The sequence below is a fragment of the Pongo abelii genome, chromosome 14 (genome assembly GCF_028885655.2).
Source record: "Pongo abelii isolate AG06213 chromosome 14, NHGRI_mPonAbe1-v2.0_pri, whole genome shotgun sequence".
Lineage (NCBI taxonomy): Eukaryota > Metazoa > Chordata > Mammalia > Primates > Hominidae > Pongo > Pongo abelii.
Genome location: NC_071999.2, coordinates 105,911,065 through 105,923,487, shown reverse-complemented (window position 1 = coordinate 105,923,487; position 12,423 = coordinate 105,911,065). Strand labels below are relative to the sequence as shown.

At 44.0% G+C, this 12,423-nt stretch overlaps 1 protein-coding gene across 14 annotated transcripts in view; it reads right to left on the bottom strand.

The window, feature by feature from the left end:
- Nucleotides 1-12,423, bottom strand: part of CLYBL (citramalyl-CoA lyase) — a 290,169-nt gene that overhangs the window by 158,348 nt on the left and 119,398 nt on the right. The window contains exon 1 of one of the 14 annotated variants that reach the window (XM_063715014.1): nt 12,258-12,375. The exons of the other annotated variants lie outside the window; for them this stretch is intronic. Within the exon in view, the coding sequence (XP_063571084.1) occupies nt 12,258-12,271 (14 nt within the window). The 5' untranslated portion in view covers nt 12,272-12,375. Of the gene's footprint in view, nt 1-12,257; nt 12,376-12,423 lie in introns of those variants that run through there. 14 annotated transcript variants of the gene reach the window in all.

Here is a 12,423-nt window from a genome sequence, read left to right as displayed (position 1 = left end):
ACTCCTCTCGTCTGTGCTTCAAGGAGACACAACCAGTCATGAGTCCCCAGACTCGCCAGCTCCAAAAATCTTGCCACTTCCCTGGAAAGGAGGTGAGAGGTAAGGAAAGCCTAACAGTGAAGAGCATGGGCTTTGGAACCCGGCACACCTGGAGTTGGTGACACCCTAAGCATGTTACTTAACCTCTTTAAATCCCAGATTCATATTAGGAGTTGGATATAATAATAGGATTGTTGTGAGAAGTCAATGAAAAGATACATGTAAAACCCTTGATGAAGCACCTCGTGCACAGGAAGCCCAATTGATAACAGCGACTATGACTGAGAAGACACTTGCCCCTTCCCCTCTGACCTCCATGAGCTAGACACTTGGGCTGGAACACCGTGGCAGGCATTTTGCCACATCTAGGAAACACACTTACAGAAGGACCGGGGAGCTACTGCTGTGCTAAGGAGCTGGCCCTGCGGAAAATAAAGATGGATTTGTATCAACTCTCTGATGCCCCCCATATTCTTCAGAACTTAACCCTCAGACAAGCTATATATAAATTTGGGCTTATCTGTGAATTTTTAATCAGCACTAAAATAATGTTATGATTATCTTTGTATATTGTCTGTATCTAAAAAAGAGAAAAATCTAAAGGGTTTTTTTTTGGCTTTCATTTTATTTTAGTGTTAGACAATTTTTAGTATTTCATTGATTCAACAAATACATACTGGGCACCTAAGCCAGGGTCTGGGAATATGAAAATGAGGACAGAATTCAGCCTTGGGGGAAGTTGAGGTCCAGCAAAGGCAACAGACAAAGAATGTGAACACTGGTAGAAACCAATGGCCTGAAGCCTGGTAGGGAGAGGCTCATTCAGCATAAGAGGGCAGTGGAGAGGGTTCTCAGAGGAGTGGCAATGAAATCTGGCCTTGGAGGGAGAAGGTCAAACTCCAGAGTCAAAGATGCATTATGGGAGTCACAGAGCGAGGAAAACAGGCAGGACCACACATTTCATCTCCTCAAGCAGTACTACAGATTTTTTTTTTCCTTGAAAATGTCATGCATATTTCTAACTCTAATCTGTCGATTTCATGCAGGTAGAGGATTCCCAGGCATAAATATTAGCTATTCAAAATCCCAAGACAGTGTCCCTTTCCGATGCTGTAGTCTGTCACAGATGGTTAGCAAAACACTGACCCCCATTATCCTAAAATTTTCTGTACCAAAAAAACCTCCCCTTTTGCTCTCCAATGAGATTTACTTATACTTTAAAATTTCATCTTAGAAATGTACAGGATGGCCGGGTGCGGTGGCTCATACCTGTAATCCCCACACTTTGGGAGGCTGAGGTGGCCGGATCACCCAGGAGTTTGAGACCACCCTGGCCAACATGGCGAAACCCTATCTCTACTAAAAATACAAAAATTAGCTGGGCGTGGTGGCAGGTGCCTGTAATCTCAGCTGCTCAGGAGGCTGAGGAAGGAGAATTGCTTGAACTCGGGAGGCAGAGGTTGCAGTGAGCCGAGATTGCGCTACTACACTCCAGCCTGGACGACAGAGCAAGATTTCATCTCAAAAAAAAAAAAAAAAGAAATGTATAGGATGTAGTAATTCTGTTTCAAACAAACAAAGGTCTTCCTTTAAGAAGACCCTTCCTTTAAAATCAGAATTGTGTTGAAAAGAGATATAGGATTATATTTTGTATTAACTGAAATTGATGAGAAGCATGATTTAGGTATCTACAGTGTATTAGGGATACTGTATCTGTCTAACATACAGTATGCTAAGATAAAAGGTACCAAGTCTTGTGCAAACAAACATATTCTCAATGGTAGATGTTCTTCTCTTTAACATTTATTAAATCCCTTATTTACATTATCTCACTTAATCCTTTAGACAGTCCTTTGAAGTAGGTACTATTATTGCTGCCTGTTTTATATATGGAAACACAGGTTTGTTTTATTCTGTAATTTAAATTTTTAAACAGGCAGCTATTGACAATATTATACCACATTTCACAATTGTACAATTAATATCAGTTTTCTCAGGGCACCGCATAAGCCAGAGCCTATTAACTCACATTCACATTAACCAGAGAAACTTCACTCTTAAAAAAAAAAAATGCTGGGTGTGGTGGCTCACACCTATAATCCCAGCACTTTGGGAGGCTGAGGTGGGAGGATTACTTGAGTCCAGGAGTTCAAGACCAGCCTGGGCAATATAGCAAAGATCCCATCTCTACAAAAAAAATTAAAAATTAGCTGGGTGCAGTTCTGCCCTCCTGTGGTCCTAACTACTCAGGAGGCTGAGGCAGGAGGATGGCTTGAGCCCAGGAGTTTGAGTCTGCAGTGAGCTATGATCACACCACTGCACTTCAGTTTGGGTGACAGAGCGAGACTCTGCCTCTAAAAACAAACAAGCAAACAACAACAACAACAAAAAACCAAAACAGAGATTCAGGCAGAGACAAAGAATGAGGGTGAGAATATCTTTTTTTCCCTTCAAAATCATCTCTATTTGTGACAGCTTAGAGCAGCACTCAGCAAACTTGACTGAAAGGGCCAGATAGTAAATACTGCGGACTTTGTGGGCTGAGAGACAAATGGGAAGATGTTACATATGCGCTGGTATAGCAAGTGAGAACAAGAATTTGGGGTTACGCTGCAGTCACTAACAGTCATGGGACAGAAAAGCTGAAAGCCCACCAAAAAACAGACACGGAGACGGAAGCTGCACTGCTCCCCACCTTTCATATGGACAGATATTCTAGGTGAAGCGTCCTTGCCATTGTGAAATTCAAAATAAAACTGGGTAGATTTTATAGTAATATAGTTCTACTATATTTCATAGTAGACTTCTATAGTAATATAGTTCTACTTGTGAGAAGAATGGAAATCTTTTGGGGGGAACAGCATTTTGCTTAACTGGGGTTCAAAGGTAATGTTCCCTATCGTCGAATCATTCATCTGGAAGACTCATTCTTAGGTAGAAGGCTGTACAAAAATGGGCGGTACATGGGATTTGTTTGGTTCATGGCCCGTGCTTTAGAATATATGCCTATAGGTGTAGCCATAGGTAAACAAACGTATAGGTCCTGATCTAAGTTACTGGGCAAAATGGTTAGGACTGAAGAACTCGGCTATCAAATCCCAGCCCCGTGTATGGGCCCTGGTTATTATTCAGAGACATCAGTAAGTAGAAAGCTTTCAGGGCTCCCTAACTTGGGAGGTTTGAAGTTGTTGCCACACCTACTAGTTTGCACTAAAGGAAAGTCAGTTTGGCATGAATTAAAATGGCCAACGTTATATTCTCCTCCGTTTTTTTTTTTTTTTTAATCTCAATTTCTCTTACTTTTCTTATTCTACTTATGCTGATGCCAATCAATTTCTTTTGGGAAAGTTTTAACAGATCGGTTTTATGTTTTGAAGTACAGCAAGTATTTCATCCTCTCTTTAAAATACAAAACCCAGAAACCCAGGCTTTTGAGGGCTCTCTGCTCTTTGTGTGATCACAGGGGAGGGGAAGAGAGGGGAATGAGGTGAGGAGGGAGGTTATTGGCTCACAAAAGTCCAGACAGTATTTGACTAAAAAAATGCAGAGCAGGGGAGCAGGGCAGAAGAAATGAATCAGAAATCCCACTAACAGAGAAGGGTTATTTTTCTTCTAAAAGATTAAGGATCATAGGTTTTCGTGCTTACTCAGATGGAACAAGAAAAGATTTTAACCTCTGCCTCATTCAGTTTGGGTCTGAACAAAATAAAAGTCGAGCACATTCAAAACATCCATTAGAACTTTCTTCTGTCCTTAAGATGGTGAGACAACATCTGGTGAAAGATTTGGGGTTACGCTGCAGTCACTAACAGTCATGGGACAGAAAAGCTGAAAGCCCACCAAAAAACAGACAGGGAGACGGAAGCTGCACTGCTCCCCACCTTTCACATGGACAGATATTCTAGGTGAAGCGCCCTTGCCATTGTGAATTAAACTCCAGTTTAGCATCAAGCAGGACACACTAATTCCAGTTGTTCAGAAGGAACAGAGACGTGTGCATGGCTATTTTATAAGTGTCCAGAGGAGCATGGGCTGTTTCTTTTGAGGGAAGGAACCATATTTTCCAAATTAATCCAAGGGGTAGTTGATGGGCGGAATGCCCATTTATCTACTTCGATAATGACCTGGTGTTCCTGATGACTAATAATGCCTTCAGGAAGTAGTTAAACACCACTATGTTGTATACTGGTGGTGCACAAGATAAAAAGCAAGGGAAATAGGCAAATGAGGAGAAAGAGGAAGTTCAGGCAATAATTTTGACAATAAAGTAGAAAAAGTTTTAAGCATTCAAATTACGACGGGTTCATTCCAGCCTTACCAGCCCTCTCTGTCTACAGGGACAATTTTGGACAAGTCTGTTAATTTCCCTGGTAGAGTCAATTTCCTAGTAATTACAGTTTTTTTTTTTCTAAAGTTCTGTTCTCTACCCATCTGTACTATATATTACATTATTGGGATTACGAGATCTTAAAAGTTAATATAAATCTCTGATCACATTAACAAGGCTGAAGAGGGAGTAATCTTTGAGGAGGAAAAACAAAGACAAATAACTGATTTCAAGAGCCATGATTTTAGGAAGTACTCTTTCTGCTGACTCCAGCACTTTACTTGACACATAACAGATGCGAATTAAATATATACATGAATAAATAAATGCAAAAGCAAATTACCTTCAAATTGGCTTCATACAAATTCCCTTTCCTTAATCATACAGTATCATTAATAATTATTTGTAAAGCATTTTAAAAATTAGAAAAGCAAGTAGAATTATCTATTTACTATTTACCTACAAACCAATGTGCTTCTGTTAATCATTCAAATGAAAAACACTGACACAGAAGTTTCAAAGAAAGCTGATGTATTTTAAAATATCTTTGGGTCAAGTATAAAGTTATCCTGTCGAGACTGAGGGGCAGGGAAAAGGTAGTGAATGCCTCTTATATTACAGCACAGTATTTTCATATTTTCGTATCTTATTTTCATATCTTAACTCGATTTTTAAGCTGTCAAGATATTTGTAACACCTTGAGTTAATAGGTATGTTCCCTGAGATCAGAAACTGACTACAGGTTTTAAAACTCATTTAAAATAGCAAAATTATAAAATAATGACCCATTATCACAATCCCCCTATCCACATAGCTTAAGATACACAGGAAACAGATTTCTCTCTGAAACCAAAGAAAGAAAAAACACCTTTAAAATAGGCCAGGCACAGTGGCTCACACCTGTAATCCCAGCACTTTAGGAGGCTAAGGAGGGAGGATTGCCTGAGCCTAGGAGTTTGAGACCAGCCTGGGCATCATGCTGAGACCCCCATCTCTACAAAATATACAAAACTTAGCCGGGTGTGGTGGGATGTGCCTGTGGTCCCAGCTACTTGTTGGTGGGGACGCTGAGGCGGAAGATTGATGGCTTGGACCCAGGGAGGTTGAGGCTGCAGTGAATCGTGTTTGTGCCACTGCACTCCAGTATAGGTGACAAGGTAAGACCCTGTCTCAAAAAAAAAAAACAAAAAACAAAAACTGCCATATAATGCTGAAATTTCTAAAATAATTTGGTGTGGAAAATCAGTAGTCTTTATAGAACATAATGCATCCAGAAAAAAGAAACAGTAAGAAAGAAGGGAAAAAGAAAAAAGAAACACAGCCCCAAGGAAAACAAAGCCCCAGCAGAATGTGCTGCAGCCATCCCAAGACCCTGGTACCATTCGTGCAGGGATGCCTGCATGCCCTGTGCTCCAAAGTATGTCACCACATCAGCCTCCAGGGGAGAAGCAATTAAAGGACAGTTCTCACTGCAGAACTGAAGCCCAGTTCCTGAGATACGAAAGCTAAGTGAAACCATTCTGGTGTGGAGTATGTTATTCAGTTTACTTCTTGGCTAGAAACAAAGAGGTTAAAATTGAGAACACAGGATTCTTCACATCAGGAGATGTCTGAGGCCCTTCCTTCCTCCCTCCCCATCCAGGGGTCCACTGTCCATGTGGCCCCAGCACGTCCGTGAGAGGCATCCTGCTAACACCTATCTACCCTCTGCCTCTGTCTGCTCCGACTTTGAAACTAATGTATGGCCTTCTTTATCACCTAGCACAGCTTAAAGAGTGGCCAATGTCTCTGTTCTGCTGGTGAAACCATCAGTAAGTTTTATTTCAATGCTTTGAGGCATTCTTTGGCCTTTTTTTTTTTTTTTTTTTTTAATATAAGCGGACGCAGTCTTTTATTTTATTTATTTTTGTAGAGACAGAGTCTTGCTATGTTACTTAGGCTGATCTCAAACTCCTGGCCTCAAGTGATCCTCCCTCCTTGGCCTCCCAAAGTGCTGGGATTACAGGTATGAGCCCCTGGGCTCAGCCACTTTTTTTTAAAGCAGGCTAGATAGACATATATTCTGCAACTAGGCTTTGTGCTTTAGTAAAGAAACAAAAGTAATTTCAACTTTTAAAGAAGGCTTTGCTACTTCAATTTTGACTATACAACTTTTCTGTCCATGTTTATTTTTCTTTATACAGTGCAATCTGCCGATAGCTGGCCTATATTAACAAAGTACAACAAAACCAGGACCCCTCCTCTCCTCGCCAAGCCCCCATTTTTTTTTTTTTTTTTTTTTTGAAACAGAGTCTCACTCTGTCACCCAGGCTGGAGCGCAGTGGCACAATCTCGGCTCACAGCAACCTCAGCCCCCAGGGTTCAAGTGATTCTCCTGCCTCAGCCTCCTGAGTTGCTGGGACTACAGGCGTCCGCCACCACACCCAGCTAATTTTTGTATTTTTAGTAGAGACGGGGTTTCACCATGTTGTCCAGGCTGGTCTCAAACTCCTGACCTCAGGTGATCCACCTGCCTCGGCCTCCCAAAGTGCTAGGATTACAGGCGTGAGCCACCGTGCCTGGCCCAAGCCCCTACTCTTTAGGGGAAAGAATTGGGAGGCTGCTCCGTGTGTTTAGCAGGATGGTCGGCACTGCCTCTGGGGCTCCCTCCCTGGTCCTGTGTCCATGCTCCTCCTGCCGAGACTCCAGGTGTGGTCCTCTGGCCTTCAGCTCCTGTCTATCATCTTGGGCTGCTCTGCTGCTCCCTGAGCCTCTGGAGTCCTCTGCTCAGAGGCTCCACTGTCCCCAGGCTCACCCCATCTCCATACCCGGAGGGAGCCACCTTGCCTCTCCTCTTGGCCTGGCATGGCCTGTCTTGAGGAAAGCTGGAAGGGAAAGTGCTGCCAGGAGCTGTTCTGTATTCTCACTAAGAGGCCAGTCAGCCAGGATGCCCAAAGCTTTCTGCTCTCCCTGTTACTCGCTCCAGCCACCAGGGCAGTGCTGGGCTGCCCCCACGAGCGTGCTGCACCTCCCCTGGGCCTGACAGGTCCTCAGTGCACTTGCAGGCTGTGGTGGTGATTGGTTCTGCCACACATGTTAGTCAAAGTTTAAAAGGAAGATCCAGATACCAAAGGAGTACATGGATGCAGAGAAGTGAGGCCTCAGCTGCCTAACCAGGAGGCTGGTTTCCTGAGTGTCCTGGGTGCACCTTGAGATCCATGGCCACTGTGACAAGGCCTTGGAAAGATCAGCAGCTCCAACAGCGGCCAGCCATCCTCCAGCCAGCAACTGGGTCGCAGCACTGGCCACGCTGATGCGGGGCCAACGGTGGTGGAGGCACCGGCCATGCCGATGTGGGACCAACGGTGGGGGGGGGGCACAGGCAACGCTGATGAGGGACTGATGGTGGTGGGAGCACGGGCAATGCTGATGAGGGACCGACGGTGGCAGGTGCACCAGCAATGCTGACACAGTACCAATGGTGGTGGAGGCACCAGCCGCACTGAAGCGGTGCCGAGGCTGGCAGGGGAAGGGCCCCACTGCCACAGGACCGACGGTGGCAGGGGGTAGTGGCAGCGGGGAGTCAGGAGAACACATGTGAAACACTCAAGTGCAGGCTGAAAGTGGTCCAGGATTCCATCTTCCTCTTTCTCCTTTATTCCTAAACTTTATCAGTAGAAGACCATCATTTGCTAATTGACAGGGAAAGGAAAAGAATTTTTCAGTGACTGCCAGTGCCTTGTCAACAGGCTGATGGCCGACTGCACTTTCTGCAGTCCCCTCTGGAGGGTGGAGAGCAGTGATGATGAATCTCCAGCCTCGCTTTCCCGCCTCCCATTTACACGCATTTCTAAAGCCCACCAAACCCCTAAGATATTTAGCCCGAAGCAGATCCAAAGGCACACATCTTACTGACCAGATGAAACCATGCCTCAGAGATACATTTATCTCTGGCTGCCACCACCTCCAACCACCATTCCCTATGTCTTTTCCTTCAGCATAGCTGATACTCAAGCAGATGACTGACAAAGAAGCCCAATCTAAAAGGCTGCTGAAGGAAGGTTTGGAGGGCCTTTTGGCTAAGATCACATGTATATTATCCCCATATAAATGGCCAGGTACATTTGCTGGTCACCGACAATGTGTCAGGCATAACATAGCACAAAGATACTCTCTCCCCTCTTTAGGCCTCACACTTTTAAAAGACAAGAGAAACAGTCCAGATCATTCTTTTCAGTACTATTTGTTTCCAGCTGAAGATGAGAGAGATCTTTTAATGCAGCCCTTCATCCTGATCTCTGGGAATGCGACAACTGGATCTCCGGGAATGCGACAACTGGATGGCCCTGGCCATTCTGCTTTCTCTGGTTCCCATAGCAAGGCCCTGCAGAACTTCTAGAACACAATTATGAGGAAAGCAGCTCTCAGCATTTCAAAGCAGAAGGAACAACTGTCTTGAATATGTCGAAAATTGCTGTCTTTAAGGTATTAAGGAAGGACCCAGTTTATATTTACTGGGGTGGGGCTGGGCATGGTGGCTCACGCCTCTAATCCCAGAACTTTGGGAGGCTGAGGTGGGAGACTTGTTTGAGCCCAGGAGTTTGAGACCAGCCTGGGCAACATAATGAGACTCCATCTCTACAAAAACAAAACAAAACAAAAAACCACACAGTAGCCAGGCATGGTGGTGCACAACTGTGGTCCCAGCTACTTGAGAGGACTGCTTGAGCCCCGGAGGTTGAGGCTGCAGTGAGGCGTGATTGCACCACTGCACTTCAGCCTGGGTAAATGAGACCCTGTCTCTATTAAAAAGAAAAAAAAAAAAAAAGAAGTTGGCTCACACCTCTAATCCCAGCACTTTGGGAGGCCGAGGGAGGCGGATCATGAGGTCAGGAGATCGAGAACATCCTGGCTAACACAGTGAAACCCCATCTCTACTAAAAATACAAAAAATTAGCCAGATATGGTGGCACACACCTGTAGTCTCTGCTACTCGGGAGACTGAGGCAGGATAATCGCTTGAACCCAGGAGGCGGAGGTTGCAGTGAGCAGAGATCGTGCCACTGCACTCCAGCCTGGGCAATAGAGCGAGACTCCATCTCAAAAAAAAAAAAAAAAAAGAAAAGAAAAGAAACATATGTATATTAAGTATTAATAAGTACCCAGTTTATATTTATTGGGGGAGGGGGCCAGTATGGTGGCTCACACCTGTAATCCCCCCCACCGAAACACAGAGCTTTGGGGAATACCCTCACAAAACTCATGAAAAGAAATATAATGGGATCTGTAATATTAATACTAATATTGTCTATATTTTTATTTTTTGAGACAGTTTTGCTGTTGCCCAGGTGACGTACAGTGGCATGATCTCTGCTCACTGCAACCTCTGCCTCCCAGGTTCAAGCAATTCTCCTGCCTCAGTCTCTTGAGCAACTGGGATTACAGGAGCCCACCACCATGCCTGGCTAATTTTTGTATTTTTAGTAGAGACGGGATTTCACCATGTTGGCCAGGCTGGTCTTAAACTCCTGGCCTCAAGTGATCCACCCACCTCGGCCTCTCAAAGTACTGGGACTACATGCATGAGCCACCGCACCCGGCAATACTGTCTTTAAGTAGAGACCAAAAGATATCTATCATTCCCTGTCCTTAGATAGACAGGACAATGTTCTTCAGCTGGTGTTTACTGCATAGTGTTTACTCCCACACTGGCCACGGGAGAAATAACTAGTTATATCTAGACAAACCCAGGTGTCTTGCTTGCCTGTCTCTCAAAGAAAATGGCTCATTTGCTAGATGGACTATTTTTGTTACTTCTTGGATCCTAGATCTGACCTGAAGGAGGTTTGTTGGAGGCAGAGTGAAATGCGTTTGTGTTTATTTCTTTTTTTCTACTTGGTTGCAGGAGATGAAGCACCCAGAGGACCACAATCCTCGGATTTTATGAGAAGACCTTCTGCCCTGCCTGCCCTTTGAGACCTTTATCTGAAAAGGAACCTGCAATCCTGGAAGAGAGGTGGAAGCAGGCTTGATTTAGTTAAGGAAGTTCTTTCTTCTCAGCAATTACCACGCCGATTCTGTGGAAAAGCAACATTTGGAAGACAAGAGAAATCCACTGTAGGAAGTATTAGAAATACCTGCAATTAGGCTTCAAACAAGCAAACGAGGCAGGTCTATTCCCCAGGCCTAACAAGTCTTTGAGGTGTTGTGCACAGGAACAAAGTGTTTTTTTTTTTTTTTTTTGGAGACGAAGTCTTACTCTGTCACCCAGGCTGGAGTGCAGTGGCATCATCTCGGCTCACTGCAACCTCCGCCTCCCAGGTTCAAGTGATTCTCCTGCCTCAGCCTCCCGTGTAGCTGGGATTTCAGGCGTGTGACACCACGCCTGTCTAATTTTTGAACTTTTAGTAGAGATGGGGTTTCACCAAGTTGTCCAGGCTGGTCTCGAACTCCTGACCTCAGGTGATCTGCCCACCTCAGCCTCCCAAAGTGCTGGGATTACAGGCGTGAGTCACTGTGCCCAGTCAAAACCAGGTTCTGAATGTACATCCTTGCACTCCTTTTTTGTGGCATAGAGCAAGTGGTAACCAGGTAACTTCCCTGGCCCTCTGCATGCATGAAGGAAATGAGAATGTAGGTGCCTGAGGCCCTACAGACACTACTGCCTTAGGGATAAGGGGCCGGGGAGGGGCGCTCATGGGGGGATGCACTGAGGGCCAGGCCTGTGCCAGCCACTTTACCTTATTCAGAGTTTAATTCTCAGACCGACCCCTGAGCTGCTGGCTCTTCCCTTTTCAGGGGAGGAAAAGTAAATGACAGCCTGTGTCCTCTCCATGACACCACTCTGCCTCCATGGATGTCTCCAGTTTTAAGTCTGGGGAAATCTATCAATCACATAATTTCAGTTAGCATTCCAAGAACTAGGGGAAGGCCCGAGTAATCTATTCAAAGACATGCTTCAGAAAGAACACACCACCCCCATGGAGAGTTAAACCTGATTACCAAGAAGCAGGATACTTAGGTGTTTCCGCTATTTACATAATCATTGTAAATATAAGTTACAGACTAATTATAATGATAATTATGACAATGAGCCTGGCATGGAGGAAGAGTTTAATAAATAATATTTGATGAATGAATGAGTTCATCTTTGAGTTCTTAATCTCGAAACATTACCAGAAAGAACCAATGAGAAGTCTAACATCTTATTTGAAAATAATAATTTAAGAAAATTCTTATGATTGGCTATTAAACTTTTAGCAGAATAGCAGTAATTATCATAAAACATACTCTAAAATTAATTCTGAAATCTTGCCTTAATGTGTTTACATAAACATATTAGATGTATACCTTCATGAAAATCAACCCATCTACACTCAATTGAAAAACAGATGCTTCAACTGGAGAAAAAGGGATTTTCTCTATCCATACCCAAAGTTATCTTAAATTAGGGCTTTTAACCTGTTGCCTTCGTGCGCATGTGCAGTAGCTGGATTAACAGGAGAGAAAGCAACAGCCCAAGAACCGACCCTCCTGCATCAAATGAGTAAACCAAAAAGGAAAGGGGATTTACGCAAACACCACAATGCCTCCCCGGGAGCCGTTCCAGTCCATCAGAACCAAATCCACCCTTTCAGCGGCGTGGAAATTTATGGATACCGAAAAGACCTTGCATTTACAATAAATAAACATTATGTACATTTTCCAAAATGAGCTTATAAAATACAACAGGTATGGGACTCAATTTAACTAAGCACTTTAGATATATCCTAACACCAAAACAGTTAACATTTCCCACTGAGTTTCTACAGCATAGTACTAGAATGCCCCTTCATCTCTCTGCTGCCCTCTCCACAAACAAGCAAGCTGGTCAATAAAAGAAAACAAACGACAACAGAATCCAGTTTTCTACCTGATCCTGAACATCCTGGGGCCAATCTTCAACTTTCCCACAACAGCCCCAGTGAAAGCTCACATTGTTAGCCCTCATTTTTCCTTTTCTTTTGTTCCCCTTGAGAGCAGTTCCTGAAACTTACCCAAGCTGTGATCTTCTCAGTAAGAAGCAGGTCCAGAACCTT